The following is a 20,378-nucleotide window of genomic DNA, read 5'->3' as shown; positions in this document are numbered from 1 at the left end:
AAAGCAGGAGCTAACTCCGCAGTGACACTGTCTAGTGGAGCAGTAGTGACAGCTCATGCCAAATGACTGAGGCTTCCTCATGGCAGAAGTGCCTTTAACATGCCCCTTTCTCCTGAGCATGGTGTTCCTGGTCCACTTCTCTATCACCCAGTGAAGCCAGTCTAGGGAACCAGAGAAAATGGTCTACAGAAGATGTGGTCTGTGGGCAGAAGTGATGTAAGATTTTCTCCTCTTTAATTTGCATATGCATCAAGATGGTGGAAAAGGTGTGGATGGGTGAGGGCTGTTTCTATGTACGTGCCTCTCATATTGTAATCTTTCACCAGTTCTTGCCAAATCTCGGCTACTTTTCCAGGTCTGAAAGGCTGTGCTGAGTTCCTGGGATTAATTTGTGTTAGGTGGCCCTGTAGCTACGATGCTCCATTCTCCTCCTATTACCTTCTATTCTGGGCAGTTGTTCAAAGCAGTGCAAAATTGGATGCAAGAGCACTACTGTGATCCTGATGTCTGTTTCACTTCATGTGAGCTTCAAAGAGAACAAGCCAACAGCCAGAAGAGCTGCTCCAGGCCTGTCACGGGAAGGAGATTCATTCCGATTACTTAGCAGGAGCACTAACATGAAATCAATAGGGTCTCACTCTGAAAGTGTATTGTAGATCGGACTAGTGAGTTTCCCATTGGAGCATTGGCTAAGAATGACTCCTTCCTGTGCCAAACCTGAGCCACACAGTTTCCCCTTGATGAGGAAAAATAATACTTCTCATCTTTAATATGAAGTTCTCAGGACACTTTAATATAAAACACAAATTAATCATCCCAATACTCCTGTTGTAGGAAGAGTGATATTATCTTCTTCTTTCATACAGATCCGAACCTTGAGATTGAATGACTTGCCTGTCTCACTTTCAGAGCTGGGTACAGAATCCGTAAGATGAAAGTCCCGAGCCAGTCTTCTAACTGAGAGGTCTTGATGCAATCAATCAACCTTGTACTCACCGATGTGCTGTACACTTCTTTTCCTTGACATCCTGTCCCTAATGCAGGAAGTAAAAAATCCATCCAGTTTTATGGTGAAAGTATCATCTGTGAGCAGAGAGCAGCAATAGGTTTAGGGCTCCTTTCCGGTTTTGGGTATGCTTGCATGCTCCGAAGGCAGTGCTAGGCACAAGCAGTAGGCAGCTCATAGGAGATGTCTGTGTTGCCGGGGAGGGTGAGGTCCCAGGGCAGGCATGACATTGTCCTGCTGTGAGAAGAGCACAGGGAAGTCAGGCTGTGCATTAACAGGCGGAGGTTGCTATCCTAACACAGAGGCAAACAAGCTGCAGATGGACCTTGTGCTGCTTTGCAATGGTATGATGAACAGGGTGCTGTGCCCTGGCTGGGATGAATTGGCTGGAGGGGTGTGTATGGGGTTGTGTCCTTCACCCTTCCACTGCCTCCTCCTAGCAGCACCGCTGTTGCTCTGAGCGCTCCCAGTTTAGTGATAAGAGCATAGCTGTGAACCTGTGCAACTCAGCTTTCTACCTGAACCACAGCCAAGTCCAGTGCTTCCAGGGGTGCAGGTTAGCACACCTTTAAGGCAATGTGCTGTGCTGTCCCATTCATAAATGATAAAAAGCCATGTATCTGCACATCCATCCCAACTTTGGAATGCTTTGCTCTGCAAAGCATGCTAATAAGGAATAGTCCTTATGCTCAAGGGAGTGCCTGGTATTTACATAGCAATGCCTCTTTTTTTCCCTATCTGCGCCTACTAGATATATTTTTACTGCCTTGTGCTTGAGTCTCCTTACTGCCCTTCAGAACAGAATTTGAATATGAGCCCAGACTCCGTTCTGCTTCTGGTTTTCCCTGCTTTGGAGTACCCACTATCTTGCTTCAGCCTGAAGCTAGCATAAAAGTCAACTCAGAAGCAATGTGGACAGAGTTTAATTTGTCAGTATAGACACAGCTATATTTTCCTGCCTGCAAGAACTCTGGATCTGCAAAATTCCTGGCAAGAATATTGTATTATGGAGAAGACCATTATCTCGGGATGAGAAGGACTTGGCTGCTTCTATTCTGGATAAGGTAATTGTGGCTGAAGGCATATACTCTACAATGCCTGGCCCAGAAAATGCCAAAATGGTTGTCTTTAGCCTTAGTGCTTTATAAACCTGTGCAGTCTAAGAAGCAGAAATGTATTACTGGTCTTCTGTTGTCTCATCCTGAAAAATGCGCGTCTGTCATGTTTCAAATGTGCCCAGGCGGCCAAGAAGGCCAATGGCATCCTGGCTTGTGTCAGAAATAGTGTGGCCAGCAGGACCAGGGAAGTGATCGTGCCCCTGTACTCGGCACTGGTCAACTCAGAAGCAATGTGGACAGAGTTTAATTTGTCAGTATAGACACAGCTATATTTTCCTGCCTGCAAGAACTCTGGATCTGCAAAATTCCTGGCAAGAATATTGTATTATGGAGAAGACCATTATCTCGGGATGAGAAGGACTTGGCTGCTTCTATTCTGGATAAGGTAATTGTGGCTGAAGGCATATACTCTACAATGCCTGGCCCAGAAAATGCCAAAATGGTTGTCTTTAGCCTTAGTGCTTTATAAACCTGTGCAGTCTAAGAAGCAGAAATGTATTACTGGTCTTCTGTTGTCTCATCCTGAAAAATGCGCGTCATGATTCTATGAAATGGGGGCCCATTGTAGACAGGGGGAAGATGGAGAGAGCAAGCAAGGACAAAAGGAACAAATTCTAGTTAGTACAAGCTTTTGCCACGGTTTGTGACTTAAGCATCTTCAAGGATGATGTGAGTCACAGCCATTTTCCTTCCATGGCACAACACTTTTATCCTGAGGGAAGAATCATAGAAAACTCCTAGAAAACTACCTTGGAAGTTTTTCTCTCTGACAGGTAGAAAATGATTTACGTAGGGACACAGAGGGGATGGGAGAGAGAATGCATTGTTTCAAGCCACAGGCTGCACACACAGGCTCAGTGGATCCCTGTAAGATATTCCTGTGACTTACTTGCTATCAAGAGGCAGCGGGGCTGCACAGAACTTGCCGACAATGAATGACTCATCCTTCCTCCAAAATTGATTCTTGGAGAGATACTTCAGTGTCACGCTGTTTATCTGGCAGAGGGGAACTCTGTGGGCCAGCAGCCGTTTGCCCATCTCCTGGTGCTTAGGTCTGCAAGGCAGGGTGAGAGATCTGAGGGAGAACATTCAATCAACCTGCAGATGCAGGCCATATGCAGATGTGTTGTAACCCTGGAGGAACCTGGGGTATTATCGTGAAGCCCTCACATACTAAAGTGGAGTGAGAAGACTCATCCGTCAAAACAGGGCATTGCATGAGAGTCTTATTGGCTGTCTCTCCATGTTTTATCGCTGAAGTCAGGAAAATTTCTGTATAAATATCCTCCCTTCTGTCACACAATTACAACAACTCTTCTTGCTATTGCATATAGATTGAAACACTGCCCAGATTGCTACAGAGTGGTAAGTGGTAGATAAGATCAACATCTATGAAATCATGAATGGCATGGATAGGGATCGGTTGTTCACCATTTCTTCCAGTGCAGGAACTAGGGGTCATCAAAGAAAGCTAACAAGTGGCAGGCTCAAAAAGAGTGCACACTGCACAGAGTACCATTCCTTTTAAGCTGTTAAAATCTTTGCTGTGGGATGTTGTAGATGCTAGAAAGTTTACATGACTGTACAAGTCATGGGAGGGGGACTGGACAAGTTCGTGGAAGACAAAAGCATTGGGAGCTAATAAGGACAACCTTTGGCTCTGAAAGTCCCTGAGATGTAATTAGTCAGACACTGGGAAACTATTTGGGGGAAGTATTGCTACATGCTTACACTGCCTTTTTTTATACTCTTCTCTAGGTATTTGCTTTTGACCATGTGGAAGGTGGGATGCTTGGATAGAGGGACATTAGTCTGTCCCTATGCTCTTACCCAGGTAACATGAACTGAGAAATGCCAGAGGTTGGGTAAACAGCCAGTGATCAGAACCCAGTCAGTTGTGTGCTACGAAAGGGTGCTGCCCAGCCATTTTACGTAGGTGGGCCACCTCCCTTCTGTGGAGTCCATCCAATGGGCCTTCTTATGCTTTACCTACTTGGCATCTCTAAGAGCCGGAGATCATCAATTTCCTTGTGCTCATGAAGAATATGTGTGTAGCTGACTCAGCGCAATCCCAGAAGCACCTGGGTGACTGCCTGATCAGAAACGTGATGGTAGGGAAAGGGGAGAGGTGACAAAAGCGTCAGGAAGAGCCTACAGTTCTGCTAACCAAAGTTGCTCCCGGGAGCAGGCTGACAGCTGCACTCCATCCTGCTAGGCCAGAGTGGCCAACCCAAACCAGTATATCCCGTCCCTCCCTTAGACTGCAGTGGTAGATGCTGGAGGTTTTGTGTGTCTGACTATGTCTGACTGTGTCCGGCCTGAGGCTGCCAAAAATAGGAAGCATCATGAAATTGGAGTTATAAAGGTGAATAATGGATAGCAAATGGAAAAGAGAGGGGAGGCTATCCCTCTACTGCATGTTGTCCATGGGCAGGATCCAGCCCTGCCCTAGGACAGAGGAACACAGTAAGGTTAAGCAGGTTGAAGAAAGTCATTCCTGGGACTGACATTTGGTCCAACCCCACACAACCTTTAGATGGATGTAGGACTCTTGGCTGGCTTCAGAAGTATGTTTTCTTGGATATGGGGGATCATGTTGTGTGATGTGTAAGCAATGGCAATGCAGCTGGGAAGTGTGCTGTGTAACAAGCTCCTTACTCTGTCAGCCTGATGGCAGCTATGGGGCTTGGGGACATGTCTCTTGGGGCACTCTGAGCAACATGTGGGGTAACGGCATCCCGAGGAGTGAGATTATAATTGATGTTTGGGAGTGGAGAAGAGAAGGGCAATGTGAGGCAAGACACAACTGTGCGAGTCACTTGCTGAAGGTATGACACTGGCTGAACACTCCCAAGTCCCTGTGCACTTCTGGGGAACTGCAGGATGACATGCATGTCAGATCACCTGAAGTAAGTCAGTGATTGATCAGTGTCTGAACTGTGATGTGAGTATCTATGTTTAGATGCCTGTTCAACACTCTGAGCTTGACTGCACTGGAGGGCTGAGCTTTGCCTAGAGCAGGGAAGTTTGTTTGCTCTCTGCTACAGTGTGAGTTAAAAGGGATATCTTCAATTTTATACTCTGAAATATGTAGGTTTATTGCTGTAAGCAAATTTTTTGGTTTAGCCTTGTGCTTCTTAGGAAGGCACTTAAATGAAACACAGCTGCTGTTCCCCCAGGGTAAGGGTATCTCTGGATAGGTTACCCTGCTATAACTCTACTGTCTCATTAAAACTCGAGGGTACAGCAAAGCCTTGGGACTGCCTGCCTGTCTCGCTTCCCCAGGCAGCCTTTCTCTCCAGTGCTCACGTCTCCTGCTGGACACCTGTCAAACCCTGTGTCCGACACTGCAAAAGGAAGTGCTGCATGTCTTCCTGAGCAAATCACAGGTCCTGCCTTGACCTGGGTGTTACAATTTCCTCCCTCCTGCATCTTTGGAAAAGGCAGATTTGGCTTCCAAGCCGAAGAGGGGTTGAACAGACTGAGCTCCACCAGGCTGGAGTATAAACTCCAAATTGCAGTGCCTGGCTGGAAATCTGTGACCAAGCAGCTATGTCACACTGGAGAGTACCCTGAAGTGTGGCTTCCCCTTCTCTGGTTCTCACCTCTACCTCCTGGTGCCCAGGACTGAAGCGGCAACACAATTAGTTTCAGGTCACAATGTTTTGGCTTAGCAGTAAGGACTGTGTGGGAGCCAGCGCTGGAACCTGTCTGATCCTAGGAGAGCTGGCTGGGGCTCTTTAGCAGACTGTTTTCCTGCTTCCTGAGGCAGCCAGCAGCATGTGCTAGCTGCTTGTCTACACTGCAATTCCCAGCCCACAGCAGTGGGCACGAAAGTGTAGGAAGAAGTGAGGAAGACTTCTTCTGGGGAACTTCTCTGTGGTGGAGAGATCCCCCTGTGGCAAGGGCTGTGTAACAGGAGTCTGAGTCTGGTCCTTTAATTCAGATATGTTTTGGAGGAGGGTGGTGCTTTCAAGAGAGATCTGTCTGTCTACACATGTGGTCATGTTCCCCTGCCCCCTGGACTTTTCCCTACAATGGGATCCTGAGGGCTTTGCTGCATTACTGCAGAGGCAACAAGCTACTGAACACATTTCCGACTGTGCAGAGATGCACTTGTCTCCTCTTTGCCACTGCTGTCCTATTGGGCATCAAGAGAAATGTCTAAGCCACCAAGTCCATCAGTCTGGAACCTCTGGTGGATGGGGTCTTGCTGTAGCCATCTCTGTCTGGCAGAGTAGGGCTAATAACTATCTGACAGTGATAGCGGTTTGAACTGGCACCAGGCAAGGGTATGGTGCAGAAAAGGAACCAGCATAGCAACACAGAAGTATTCAAATTTGGGGATCCTGGAGTATAACTACTGCTTTGTGCACTCAGGGAAGAGGTGGACCTAGCCAGGGTTACCGAGTAATGGTAGCACATGCCTGATTCTTGAAAGCATTTAAGGTGAATGTGGAAGGATTCAAGAAGAAAGGTTGTGGTTCATCACACAGTGACTGCACTCAGGGAGATACGCTATTGTTGTGCCTTTCCTGAACCGGGGTAAACATCCTTACACATGGAGCTGGGAAAAAACAGGCCAGAAGCATGCACTGCCACTCACATGGTGATCTTCGCTGTGTCCTTGGTGCTGTTGCTGCAGAAAGTGATCTCAATGCTGGTGACTGTGTTTCTTTTCTTCTGCAAGTGGAACTCAACCAGGCTGTGATGGACTGAGCAAGAGGCAAAGCACGTGGGAGTGAGGGCAGGTACTATCGGTTGGACCTACCCCTGCCAAAAGAAGGCCTCTAGCAGCCATTCCCTGGCCCCACCAGCAGAAAGAAGATTAAACAGACATAAGAAAGAAACTAGTCTCTGTGCTGTGCGAGGCGCAGTGGGCAGGTCTGCATAGTCCAGTGTAAACAGGCAGACATTTTCACTACCCTTTACTTCAGTCCTGAAGCCATGAGGCTGTGTTAATCCAGGGCTGTGCCCACACTAATAAATCCACTGGAAAGGGCTTTACGGGGCATATGTGCAGGGTTATTGCTCTTCAGCTGTGTGTCTCAGACCGTCTGGGCCACAGCAGCTGATTCAGATGGGGATGCTGGGTTGTAACTACCTGGCCTCCCTGGAGGACCTGCCTCATTTGGTCAACACTCCTCTGACTCATTTTTTCTCTTGCTACTTACCACAGAATGGGGCTGAGGGACTGGTCATTAAATAAACTTTCACTTCCTTGGGCAGCTTTCTCACGCTGACACCTGCCTGCTCCAGCAGGCCTGCAGGAGGAAATAAAGCCAGTGCAGGGAAAGCCATGAATGACCCAGAACAGAAATATAATTGGTCCTGCTTCACCTCCACTCACCCCGCCCAACTCCACTGCCTTGGAGGACAGACCCTTTTTTTATACCACTGCAAATCAGAGCAAGTACAGGTTTGTGGTGTCTGTTTGACAGGTTAACATTCCCTCAGAAAACCTATTTTGGCTACCCCAGGTAATCATCATCAGAGTACCTCTTGGCAGCTTTGTTTCATTCCTCTGCTAACAAACTGCATCATCAGCTGCACCTGTACAAAATGAGCAAGACTAAAGACTACCAAGTCAAGAAACTTAGTGCATATGTAAATGACAATGCAAACACAAGGTGCTGGGAAACTGAATTTCTCGGTCAAGTGAAAAGACCACCACAACTTGAGGCCTGCACCACTGACTGGCTGACAATGTGGCTTGGTGAGTTGGGGAAGGGGTGGCTGATCTGAGAGCACCTATACCAAAAGAGGCCTCTCCTTATAGTCCTCTGGTACCAGACTGCAAATAGCACCAGAGGACACTTCCTCTCCTCGTGCCACAGCCCAGTTTCAGCAGCCTCAAACAGGCAACTATTACCTTCTCCCAGTCCAGGGAGTTCATCTTTGGGGTGGCCGTGTCAGGAATTTATGAGAAGGAGGTGACACAGCAACAGTGAGTGGTTTGTAGAAGAATGGGACTTTAGGCTTGGGCTAAAATTTCTAGCTGCTTCTCTAAACAAGACACTTTTGGAGCTAATTGCCCACTTGTTAGGCAGGTGATTCTGGAGACTCTCTTTCAACTAATTTGTGGACCCTATGAAATATTTAAAGATCAGAAATGTTCAAGATTTTGGTGTTCTACCTCGGGCAATACATGAGCTTTTAGAGCTTCTCTATAGAAGCCTGAAACGAAACAGCTTCTCACTATCCCCAAAGAGATCCAAAGCAAATCCTGCTCAGAGAAAGCTGAACTGCGTACTGTGCTCTGCACTGACATCCATCAGGAATGTATTGTCAACTGCTCCAGGAAGGTCTCGTGCTGGTACTGTACCTATTCTGGGACAGGAGAACAGGAAGGGGTCAACACAGTCCAGGCAACGACCGTTTAAAAAATCTTGATGACTTGCACAGGGGAACGCCATGATCGGACAGGAATGTTTCAAGGCACTGACATAGAGATGTACTGCCCTCATGTGATCGCAAATCAGATACTTATAGCCTGCAAGAAAAAACGCACCCAGAGAAAAGCAGCCATGAGCCTTTCTGTTGGCTTCAGTCTTTTTGCATGTTCCCAAGGAACTGAGAGTCAAGAAACACTCTTACTGATTCTGCAGCGATCCCCTTCCCATTAATAACATTTTGCAGAGCATCTGTGACTACAAGCCCAGATCCCACTGCAAGAGAAGTTATGCAGGAAGTTAGAAGTGTATCTCCCAGACTAACAGAGTCCCTCAGAAGAGGGGGACCACAGGGCTGCCATGTCTCCACCAGTATACCATCAATGAGCCCCCAAGCTCTCTGCAAGGGGGTACAATAGCTTTGACTCCCACCTGCACTGGGACCCCAGCTGTGGGAAGTGAAGTACCATAGGTGTCCCCTGTAACCTGACCCTCAATGCAGCTGGCTCATCCAGAACATACTTGAATATTTATCCACACTATTTACTGTGTGAAGTCCTATTCTCTAGAAGGAAAGAGCAGTAATCATACAAGCTGTCTCTCTAAGTATAGACACAGCTTGCAGCATGAAAACAAAAAGAAGCTTTTGCTAGTAGTACCTAAGAGCCTTTCTAGCAAAAATGTTTTCTTTGTTGATACAAAGTCTACTGATGGTTTTGGCTCATACAGAATTGTCACCAAAATCACGTCTCTTAACAGCGGTACTGCCAATACATTTGACCTGTATGTGATTTTAACTTCAGCTGCTTGTTGTACTGCCGAGAGGAGATGTAGACCACGAATCTCTGCTGCCATATGTCTTTACAAATACATGTTGTCTCATTTTGATGTTTGCCCTGACTGTAGCAGGAGCTGGTTGCCAAACAGCATTTTCACAGGCTGCTAAATGGCCATGAAAGCCCTTTGCTTGACCACAGAGTGTTCTCACCTGCAGAGATGAATCGGGGGCATCCTGGCTGATCTTTGCCTCCATTGATGAAATAATCGATGTGGCCTACAGGAATCCGGATCCCGAAATCTGAAAGGAGGTGAAATGCCACTTCATTCTTACACTTGGCTCTTCTATAGGCTTTACCCTACACGGTGTATGACAGGCCCCAATAATTGGTTGAACATTAGTAGTGCTGGACCCAACTCCAGTGCTGGAGACAGCAAGGACAGACCTCCTGTTCCTACACGCCTGTATTGTGCAGGTTTGCTGCATGGAGCAGAGAGTGCTCCAGGCCCTGCCATCAAAATGACGGGGAACTGCAGCTTAATCAACACCTCTGTGACTCAGGTTCTTGATTCTGTGTAAAAGAGAACAAAACTGACCACAACCTTAATGGGGGATTATGAGGCATGATTGAGAGTTATGTTGGGAGAGATTTTTATGATCTCTAGGCAAGAGGTGTGACTCAAAGGCACCACATTATTCTTGAGCATGTTCTGCCTACGCAGACCCTAAGTGCTTTATAAAAGTTACTCTGTTGTTGCACCAGCTGTTGGTTTGACTCTGTTACTTTCCATCGGCACTTGCAGTGGCACCTTTCTTACATTGGGTGGGAAAAAGCGAAGTGAGACTAGACATGTACATTCCTTCCAGGTGGTAAAAGCCATGCTGAGCTGGTTCTGCATAAAGTCACTCTGCTGTAGCAGGGTTAAGGAAGAAATATTTGCTGGAAGATTGCCCTCTGTCTAACCTCCACCTGTCTGTTGCTTGAAGTGCTCTGGGGTATGGATACCTGCCAATGAATTAATCATTAAAGCCTGTCTAATCAAGAAACTTCCTCAGAGTGAACCTGAACTCATGGTAATCTGGCAAAAAAGGGACAATGACCTACAGACTCCTTAGCAATAATGATGGCAGGAGGAACAGAAGCACGGGCCGAAGAAGATGGAAGCCAGCTTACTGTCAGCATCGGTATGAATGGCTTCCACGAAGAGGGCATCCCCAGGATCCAGGCGTTCCTCAGGGCTAGCTCTGGTGTACTTGGGGCCTGCGGGATCCAGGCCTGTAACAAAATCAAATGCCTCAAAAAGTGCTCTTCAGCCCCTCTCTTTCTTAGTTCTGGACCAGTTATTTTATCCAAAACTTTAAAAATGTTGTTAGGCAGAAGAGATAAATTATTCCAAGGTCGCACTGATTATGCTCCAGAATGGCTTCTGCCCCCGCTAACTTCCACTACAGCTTCCTTACCTTGTCCTCCACTGTTCCACTCCCCTTTAGCGGTTTTGTACCTCAAGCTTCTAGGCTGTAAAGCCATGACTGAGCCTCAAATAGCTCTGACAGAGTGGGTGCCCAGTGTCTTTTGGATTTTCGGTGAGAGAGAATCAAACTCCTAACACCTTCCCTAATTGTACCGTCATCTGTATTAGCACTACAGTCTGAGAAACGCCACTGAAGATCATCAGTTAGGTGATGAATTCAGCATCCCAGCCATTAACCAATCCAAGCATTACAAAGGTTTGATACTATCAAGCATCCTTAAAACAAAGAGGCTTCTGAGCCCTCTCCCCACAAATAAAATTGAGTCCTTGAGCAGCCATCTATGTTTTTGCCTAAAACTTGCTCCTAGAGCAACTTCTGGGGAGTCAAAGGAATACAAAAAATTTTCCTTGGCAATACCAAGGAACAGGTTAAAGATAATTTTTTTTTGTTCTGGCTGAGGTTTATCCTGTTCACTTTTCGTAGAAAAGTAATCTCACAAGATTTTTTTCACTCCCCAGGCAACAACAATAGTTTAAGAAGCAGCTCTGCTCCACATGCCACTTTTAGCCTCAGAGCTGCCAGTTTCACTGCCTAGGACTCAGTCCCATTAATTCTCTATGGAGAAGGCAGTATCAACAATACACAAACTGATGTGTCTGTATTTGTGAGGGGGGAGGGCAGGAGGAAAAGGGAAAGAAGGAAAAAAAATTCTTTCCTATTCTTTCTATAAATAAAAGCTAATAATGGGACAAGTGGTCAGAAGAATTTACTGCTTTTTCTTCTGTGTTCTTTAATCTTGACACATACAAAAAGCTGAAAGGTTCCCCACCCACCTCTACAGACCAAGTTTTAGTTAAAGGCTTTAAAAGATACTGAAAAGTGTTATTCGGTATAGCTTAAAGTTCTTCCTGAGGAGGGAGAAACACCTAATATGAGCAGCAGTCAATTCTAGCACAGCTCCGAGGCAAGCACATTTCTATCCTCTATTCTTTATGCCTACCTCCTCCAAGCACAAGCTGCATAAACTCCATTGAGATGTACATCCTCAGCAGCTAAGAAAACTATTCACTGAAGCTATACTGCATGCAACTGAGTTCTTTCAGGCTTTTTCATTTCCTCTGCAAGTATTGAAACAAATCGCTCTTCAGCAATTTTGGATATGGGCTGTTCATTCCAGTTCCTGTACCATTTGCTTTCCTGCACAGGGAGATATGCACAGGAACAGGCATGGGTTAAAGGAACTCACTTCACAAAAATAAAGTCCATGCTCTGATCTCCAAGACTCACTCTGGTTTTGCTCCACAGCTCTTTTTAGGTGATTGAAAACACTTCAGCAAATTATGGCTCTGGGAATCACATTCCTCTGTGCGTGTATGCATGTGTGTGAGGAGGCGGGAGATGAGATCAGATATATCTTGGGTCTAATTCCACCTGTCTTTCAGGCTCCTAAATCTGAACTGAAACCTGCAACACCCAGTGTGCCTATGAAATCACAGGACAATCAGGAGTGTAGAAAAAGGGTTGTCTTCTAGCAGAGTTAAAAATTAATGGAATAAATAAACCTACAGAGCTTTTATTATATGTAGACAACAGAAAGGGGAAGAGTCTCTGACACTGAAGTTAATTATCATGGTTTCCTGGGAAAGCATCTGCTTCTGCTCATGGGAAGATGTTGCTGATCATAAAATTCTGGTGCAGGACAGTGGTTACTCCAAGACCCTCCTAATGTAAACTTTGATTCACAGCTTAAAAAAGGGCCCTGCATGAAACTCAGCTCCTGTTAAGAAATGCCTGTATTTCATGCAGTGTGGGTAGCTGTGACATGTGAAGGCTGAACCAACATTTCTCTGGACTGTCCTGCTGAGTGTGCAATGAGACCCTCCTTGAGAGTACCTCTGTGGGACAGACCAGCATGGGCTGAGGCAGACTGGGAGCTGTGGTCACTCTACTAGAGCCTTTATGTCTGTTCCTTCGTGGTGGCATTTTCCCTCCTATCAAAATGAATCTCCATCCCTGGGGATTCCCAGAACTTGCAAGATCCTCGACAACCTGATCTGACTTAGAAGGCAGCCCTGCTTTGGGTGGGGTGGGTGGACTAGAGACCTTCCAAGGTCCCTTCTTACCTAAATCATTCTGTGACTCTATTCATGCTCCATACCTAAAGGCTGACAAGGCCCTGAGTGAACCAAAAAGCTCTAAATGCCATGATCAGCCTCTAACCATCTTTCTCTGTAATTCCCCCACTGCAACCTCTTCCTCACACCCAGGAGTCTTGCTCTCTGTGTTTAAAGTCAGCTCTGATTTGGTACAACTGGGTGGCTGTAGGCCAGTCTACTGTGAAAACAGCGGACTTGTGGGAGAGAACAGAAAGAAGCCTCATCTGGTGCCTCCCAGCATTGGCTCAGGCTCTTGCCTTTGGTCCTTGCCTGAGCTGTGTGTATGTGTGACCTTGCTGGTCCTGCTTTTATCTTGCTGACTTGCCTTCCTGGCTCGACCTTGGGCTTGCCTCATCACTACAGACTTGCCTGGTGATCACTGGACTGTGGATGACACTGGTTCCTGTCACTGGACCTGCTCTGCTCTTCTTGCCCAGATAGGGTAGGACTGTGTCCCTCATCAGTGAGGCTGCTCCCCCACCTACCTTGCTGTCCCCTTGGCTCTCAGCCCACATTTTCCTGCAGAGCAGCTCACTCTTGCTGTTCCCCCACAACGACATGCATTGTGGCTTTAATGTTAAGAAGCACAGAGGTATACATGCTATAAAGTGGAAGCAAAGCATGTGGGTGTTGTGGGTTTTCATTAATCACGAGGCCTCGTATTCTTTTAAGCTGGCACCAATTTGAAGGGTGGAGCAGAGGTGGAAGCACCCTTTTGCAAATACATGCATTCTTTTGGCGGTGTGGAAGGGACTGATGGCTGGAAAGGCATTGTCAGGCTCTTCTGAAGCTAGGAAGAAGCCCATAAGCTTGGATCTAATGAGCCCTTATGCAACTAAAAGACCACTATGGATGACTCCCTTTCCTTGCTCTTTCATGCTCTCCTTTGAAGAGCGAGTGAGGACCCAAGACTCAGTTTTATGATACCTGTTATCCGTCCCAGCTGACCACCATGGAAGTGCCCCACCAGGCCCCCGACATGCGCACCGAGGCTTACCCCAATGATGTGGATGGATGTCCCTGAGACTCCCAGGGCCTGCAGATTGATGATAATACAAATTAATGTTTCTGTAGCAGAAAGGTGAAATACCCTGTCCCACCTCACACAGCAGCTCTGTAACTCTTCTAATACAGGATTGCTTTTGAGGTGTATGGTGGAGAACCAAATAGATGTGGGAATGATGGACTGCCCTTTCTGTTTTTCAGTCTTTCTTCAGGTCCACAGATGCAAATGCAACCCTAACCAGGTCAGTCAGATGCTCCTGTTCATAACTACATAGCCTGTAGCTTCTCTTTCCCCAGCTTGCTTCAGACTGAATTTCCCTCTCTCAACTGACTGACCCATGTTCACCATGTGAATAATCTTTCTCAGTAAAGCAGAGGAATTTTTTTTTCCACTTTTATACCACCATTGTACCAATATCCTGATTAGTATTTTAAGATTATATTTTCAGAGATTAAGGATTTATCCATGGGCTGAACTGCCAGGTAAAGCACAGCCACTTAGACCTGATGTGAGATAGAAATAGAATCATTGTTTCTGTAGCAGAAAGGTGAAATACCCTGTCCCACCTCACACAGCAGCTCTGTAACTCTTCTAATACAGGATTGCTTTTGAGGTGTATGGTGGAGAACCAAATAGATGTGGGAATGATGGACTGCCCTTTCTGTTTTTCAGTCTTTCTTCAGGTCCACAGATGCAAATGCAACCCTAACCAGGTCAGTCAGATGCTCCTGTTCATAACTACATAGCCTGTAGCTTCTCTTTCCCCAGCTTGCTTCAGACTGAATTTCCCTCTCTCAACTGACTGACCCATGTTCACCATGTGAATAATCTTTCTCAGTAAAGCAGAGGAATTTTTTTTTCCACTTTTATACCACCATTGTACCAATATCCTGATTAGTATTTTAAGATTATATTTTCAGAGATTAAGGATTTATCCATGGGCTGAACTGCCAGGTAAAGCACAGCCACTTAGACCTGATGTGAGATAGAATCATAGAATCATTAAGGTTGGAAAAGACCTCTAAGATCATCGAGTCCAACCGTCAACCCAACACCACCATGCCCACTAAACCATGTCCCTAAGTGCCTCATCTACTCGTCTTTTAAATACCTCCAGGGATGGGGACTCCACCACTTCCCTGGGCAGCCTGTTCCAATGTTTAACCACTCTTTCAGTAAAGAAATTTTTCCTCACGTCCAATCTAAACCTCCCCTGGCGCAACTTGACCCCATCCACAGGAATTCAGCTGCCTGCAGGCTGGTCTGCATGATGCAGTACCATACAATGGGAGAGCATATGGTGCACGAGGGCATGGGGGCAAGATGAAAAATCCTGACTTTGAAATATATGAGGCCATATCCTGGAGCAGTACTGAGGCTTATGAGAAGAGAATATAGTCTTCTGTGGTGTAGTGTTGCAGGAGAGGCTGGACAGAAAAAATCCTCCAGTAGCTGGACTAGAGCTCAGCACAGACACAGAATGAGTGGTGGGGACACTGTCCAGCTCAGTCATTTGTTCCCTGTGTGACCTAATCAGTAATGAGGGGTGACAGACCTCCCCCCTCCCCATCCTTCAAATGACACAGCAGCTCCAAGGGTTGCCGTATTTCTGGATAGAAACGCGTGACTGTGCACAACGTGGTGCATACCCAGGAACGCCCATGCTGTGCAGCCTGGGTCTGCAGAGCAAACGTTACATGGAGAGTTTACGCATAGCTGGTTAACACAAAGATGTATCGCCCTCATTGCATAAGCATTCAGCTGTGCTGTGCACGAATGAACTGGGACACATCTGGGGATTTCCAGCTGCTGGGAAGTATATCTGAAGCCCAAAGCAAATATAAAACAGCCTCAAATCCCACCCCCTCCAGCTCCCTGCACAAAATTTCTGGACAGAAGAAGACGACTGCCCAGTGAAGCATGGAACTGAGAAAACCCAAGGCATCCTTCAGGTTTGACCCCGGCTGGAGAGGCAGCTGACAACAGGGATGTGTTTCCAGAAAATGTCAAAACTCAAGAAAAAGAAGAAAAACAGTGGCATGCTCAAGCCTGGACTGAGAGAGAGGGAAAAAAGAAATCTCTTTAGTGAGCTACATAGCGCTCACTCTGGAATAAAGAGCCCGCTTGTCCGGCTTCTGGAGACAGCAGGTTGGGAGCAGTTCTCTGGATTGTTTGTATGAATGATGTTCTCTGGCCATGCTCCCCCCACGCTGGAAATGCACAGTCGCTTACCAGGAGCTTGCTGATGACTTGTGAGATGGAGAGGGCCAGCTGTGTGACATTTTCTACTGCGGAGGGATAGGCTCCTGTAGACCCATAAACCCAGTCTACTGCGATCACGTTCACCTGGCTTGTGTGCAGTATGGCATGGACAAGCCCTTCAATCCAGGAAGGTTTGGTACCCAAAGCCCTGCGGAGTCATCAGAAACAAGAATGTTAGGTGTCTTCCAAAATAGGGCATGTGCCAATATGTTGTTCACTGGTGCTGGAGCTTCACATGTCTCAGAGGAGGCTGCCATACAGTTGCTAAAAGTTTCTTCTGGTGCCAGACAACCACACCTGGCATTTCTTTGCGGTGGTAGAATAACACTTTCCAGAATGGGCTGATTCAGAAGGGAACCAGATATTTTACTGAATGAAATAACATTCACAGGGCTCAGGCTGAGATCTCAGTCTTGCTGTGGTGCTTCAGTTAGCCACCACAGAGCCCATCTGGAGTAAGTGAGCTGACCAGGAACACCTGGATCCTGCTCTGCTACCAACTGGGAGGAAGTCCTTGGTCAAATCACCTAGTCTTTCACTCCTACATTTCCTCATCTGTAGACAATTAAAGGAATTCAAGGAAAACTAAGGAGGCTGTGTCCTACCCACCTCCCCTAATACCACCTGGTGGGGGGTGTTCTATGTCACATGAGGGCAACAGCTGATTTTCTGAAAAGACCCTGCAACATCTTCTGTGATTTCATCTTGGTCTTCTATGCACTTTCCATTCAGGCTTTTGCACATCAACATAAATAATGTTATATGGTCACACCTGGCTGAAAAATGGCACAGTAAAATAAACTTGCAGAATGGTGACAGTTTAAAAAAACCCAGCTCAAATCCCTACAATTTCAAGAATAGAAGTATAATGTGTCTGGCAGGGCTCCTAAATGGCTGACTAATCCAGGCTGTTGATAAATCAGGACATGAGCTCCAAGGAGACAATTTAAAGGGACAAGACTCTCGAAGAAAAGACTTCTTAAATGAAAAGGTTGAAAGAAGGAAAGAAAAGGAAAGAGGTAAAGGAGGAGAGAGCAAGAGAACGAGCAAGAGAGAGAAAGAAAGAAAGATGATAATTTCCTAACCTTTTTGGGGCTCCAAAAAATGTGAGAAACATACAAAATAGGCATCTGGTCACAAACTAAAGGACTTCAAGCTGTGTTGTAATGAGGGTTGTCAGCAGCATTTTCCATGCCTCTGGCCCTGGCCCACCAACAGTCTCCCAGACAATTCCCAGGTCCGGTTTGGGGCTGAGCACTCCAGACTCTGTTCTTAGCAGGTGTTTTGCATGCAGCCACCCTGCTGGGGAGACTAATAACGTCACATGAGCAGGGGGTTTCTGCGCCAGCCCCACCCCGTGCTTGGGAATGCCCCAGCAGTGTTTAATTTACCAGTAAAAACGTAGTCACGGTGTTCTTCTTTCTCTCACCTGAAGCCATGGATTATGATCTTGGTTTCCAGGCTGCTGTTGAAGCTGGAGTTCTTGATGCCATTGTCAGCTAAAATCAGCTCCCCACAGCTGGGGCTTGAGGAGGTGAACAGGAGAAATTGGACCTTAAGTTTACTGCCCCGTAGGAAATTTGCTGTCTGGAAGTCAGTGCAGCGATGCCCTGAGAGTGAGTCTGTATTCCCTGCAATGAGAGAGAGTGAATAGCATATTTAGTCTGCGTCTGTGCAACGGAAAAAAAAGCTCATTCTTATTCATTAGGAAAATGAAGGTAGCAGTCTCACTTCTATTGATAAAGATTAAAAGGATAGAACATAAATTAAAATCAGCTTATTCTGGAAACTTTATCTGCCTGATAAAGTTGTTTCTGTCCTTTGATTGAATGCCAGCACTGGCTGGGGAAGATAACTGTGGATGTCATGGTAGCTTTGACTTCTGAGAGTTGTTTTACTGAGATTTGAATGACATTCTGTTGGGGTTTTCTTCCAAATTGGCCACATATGCCAGCTACTAAGTACATTTATGAGCTGGCTATTAGATCTTTAAAAAAATGGTTGCCAACAGGTAGTCACCACCAAATGGGGATATTTCTATTCAAATTCTGGTAGGCTTAGTAGAAGGTACAAGACTAACTGACAATTGTATCAAAAATCCAGAAATAAATATGAGAATGCTGATGACAAAATATGAGAATGCTGATTACAAAATGTGTCAATAATAATTTCCTGATTGGTTCATTTACTGGATGAAAATGCTTTATGGGAAGGAAAGGGCAAGCTACGAGAAGGCATTTTGATCTAGACAGCAAAAAAAAAAAATCTCAAACCTGTAGCTAGTAAAAAACTGAGCAAATTTAGGCTAGAAAGCAAGCATAGAAGTTCAGCAGTATGTATGGCTAGCAGTATGTATAGCTAGGTTACCCACAGAAGAGCTGGATTCTCCATCTTTTGCCATTTCAGAGGACTGGCTGCTATTTTGGAAGGCTTGTTGAAGGTAAGATGTTAGATTGACTGAAGGACTAATGGGGTGAAACTTGTTGACTTGCAATAAGCAGGAAGCCAAATAATTGATTAAACGATCCCTTCTGACCTAAAAAGTATTACTTTATAAACTGGCATAGTTGCATCCTGCTGCAATGACAATGCATGTACCTTCCCTTTTCTGGACTGGAGGAAGTGAAACAGCCTTGAATCTGCACATACAATAAAATAAAAATAATAATAAAAAAAATCAAACAACCAGCTTCCTAACTGCTGGTGGTTCCCATAGAAGATCCTTTACACTAGCTAGGCAGAACATGGCCTGAGGGTCAGCACAAAGAAGTGAGAGTCAACATTCAGATTCCCCCTTGTGGGATGTGACTGTCCCTTACTGCTGTCTATTTTGGTCTTCCTGTGTACTAAAGGCAAGAGAGAAAGAGATGTTCTCTGAGATCAATTCAGAAAAACCACAGCTCATGAGCCAGCTTAACTAGCAAGGGCAGTTTCAGTGCAAGCATGGTGCATGTCAGAAATGGTGTAAGACGAGGGGGTCATGAGTAAAGGTAAGGCAGGAGGTGCACTGCTGTGAAGCTGCAGGTGATGTGGGACTGTAGTGAATGGTCACAAAAGCAGTTTTGGTTGACAGTACAATTAAAGAAAGAAATGGAAGTGTGGCATCTGTTTATTTTCTCTCAGCTACTGCAGATTACACTTGCCAAGCTTTCAAAGAAGGAGAAGCCGGTGCCAGAAGTCAAGTGGTCCCTTGTCCGCTTCCTTACACTTCAGGGCAAACCCGGATCATTGTTCTAAATCAGGTTAGTGCAATTAAATCACTGAGACTGATTGAATCAAAGCATGGGATAAGAAAGGACCATTCTTGCACTACCCTTTCTCCTGGCACCTAACCAGATTATAACAAGGACCTCTTGACACAGACGTTGTTTAGGGAGAATTGAATTCAGATCCTTCTGTGTAAAACCTTCAATCCCTTGCCAGGCACTCTTGTCTTTCTTACCTGCTTGTGCTGAGCTGAGCAGCAAGAGGACAGCAAGAACAATGAGCGGCTTTCTCTTCGGATCCTCAACCATCTTCCTGTTAGTCCACTACAAGTACAAGGATTGTCCAGAGAAAAACAGCCGTGGTGCGTTGCTCGATCAGCTTGGCTCTGTTAATGATAAACCAGCCTGTGCTCTTTTGGGAAAAAAGGGTAGGGGCAATCACCTCTGCTCTTATTTGACCATTAGCCAAAGTCTGTGTCAGCAGAGGGCTTCACTGACTTTTTGGTTAAAAAAGATGCTGACACCACTTTCCTCCCTACTTCCCTTTCCTCAAGGCAAACTTCTCACCTCAGAAATCAGCTAGTGAAACCAGACCCGGCAAGCGACGGTTACAGTGTTTTATCCTTGTCACCTAGACCTTGTCACCTGTCTGCCAAATTCTGACTGGGGACACTGGTTTGTCACAAGGCTTCACAGTAAGTCCATGCCAGGAAGATTCATACCAGCCTTGCATCTGTGTATTTTCCTATTGCATTGCTGCCTCTTTCCTCTATTTCTACTTTTGGCCAGATTCCCGTAACTGCCAAAGAAGGCAAAGCAACAGATTGCTTCTGAAATCGAGGGGAAAGATAGGCTAAAATGTAGTGGCCATCCAGTGGCCATATTGCTGTGATACGCTCAGACTGTACATTTCTTAGGGCAGGGACACTCTTCCTTTGGAGACTGCATTTCAGATGCTACAGGAAATAAAAGGATGATCTC

At 46.0% G+C, this 20,378-nt stretch overlaps 1 protein-coding gene across 1 annotated transcript; it reads right to left on the bottom strand.

The window, feature by feature from the left end:
• Positions 1 to 1,158: 1,158 nt before the first annotated feature.
• On the bottom strand, positions 1,159 to 19,706 carry PLA1A (phospholipase A1 member A). The gene is made up of 11 exons (XM_009274571.1): positions 19,634 to 19,706; positions 17,621 to 17,822; positions 16,162 to 16,339; positions 13,851 to 13,959; positions 10,469 to 10,570; positions 9,505 to 9,594; positions 8,450 to 8,617; positions 7,299 to 7,388; positions 6,731 to 6,839; positions 3,014 to 3,178; positions 1,159 to 1,243 (listed from the first exon to the last, which is right to left on the bottom strand). Exons 1-11 carry the CDS (start codon positions 19,704 to 19,706, stop codon positions 1,159 to 1,161), a joined length of 1,371 nt encoding a protein of 456 aa, XP_009272846.1.
• Positions 19,707 to 20,378: the final 672 nt, after the last annotated feature.

Source organism: Aptenodytes forsteri, unplaced genomic scaffold, assembly GCF_000699145.1.
Source record: "Aptenodytes forsteri isolate BGI_AS27 unplaced genomic scaffold, ASM69914v1 Scaffold379, whole genome shotgun sequence".
Lineage (NCBI taxonomy): Eukaryota > Metazoa > Chordata > Aves > Sphenisciformes > Spheniscidae > Aptenodytes > Aptenodytes forsteri.
This window is presented reverse-complemented; position numbering and strand designations above follow the sequence as displayed.

Bases quoted from the DNA above. Each gene is read 5' to 3' on its own strand.
- PLA1A (XM_009274571.1), bottom strand. From the start codon at position 19,706: ATGGTTGAGGATCCGAAGAGAAAGCCGCTCATTGTTCTTGCTGTCCTC. The intron at 17,823-19,633 runs GTAAGAAAGACA...CTCTCATTGCAG, and splicing joins GCTCAGCTCAGCACAAGCAG to GGAATACAGACTCACTCTCA. The intron at 1,244-3,013 runs GTAAGTCACAGG...CTCTTCTCACAG, and splicing joins CCGCTGCCTCTTGATAGCAA to CAGGACAATGTCATGCCTGC.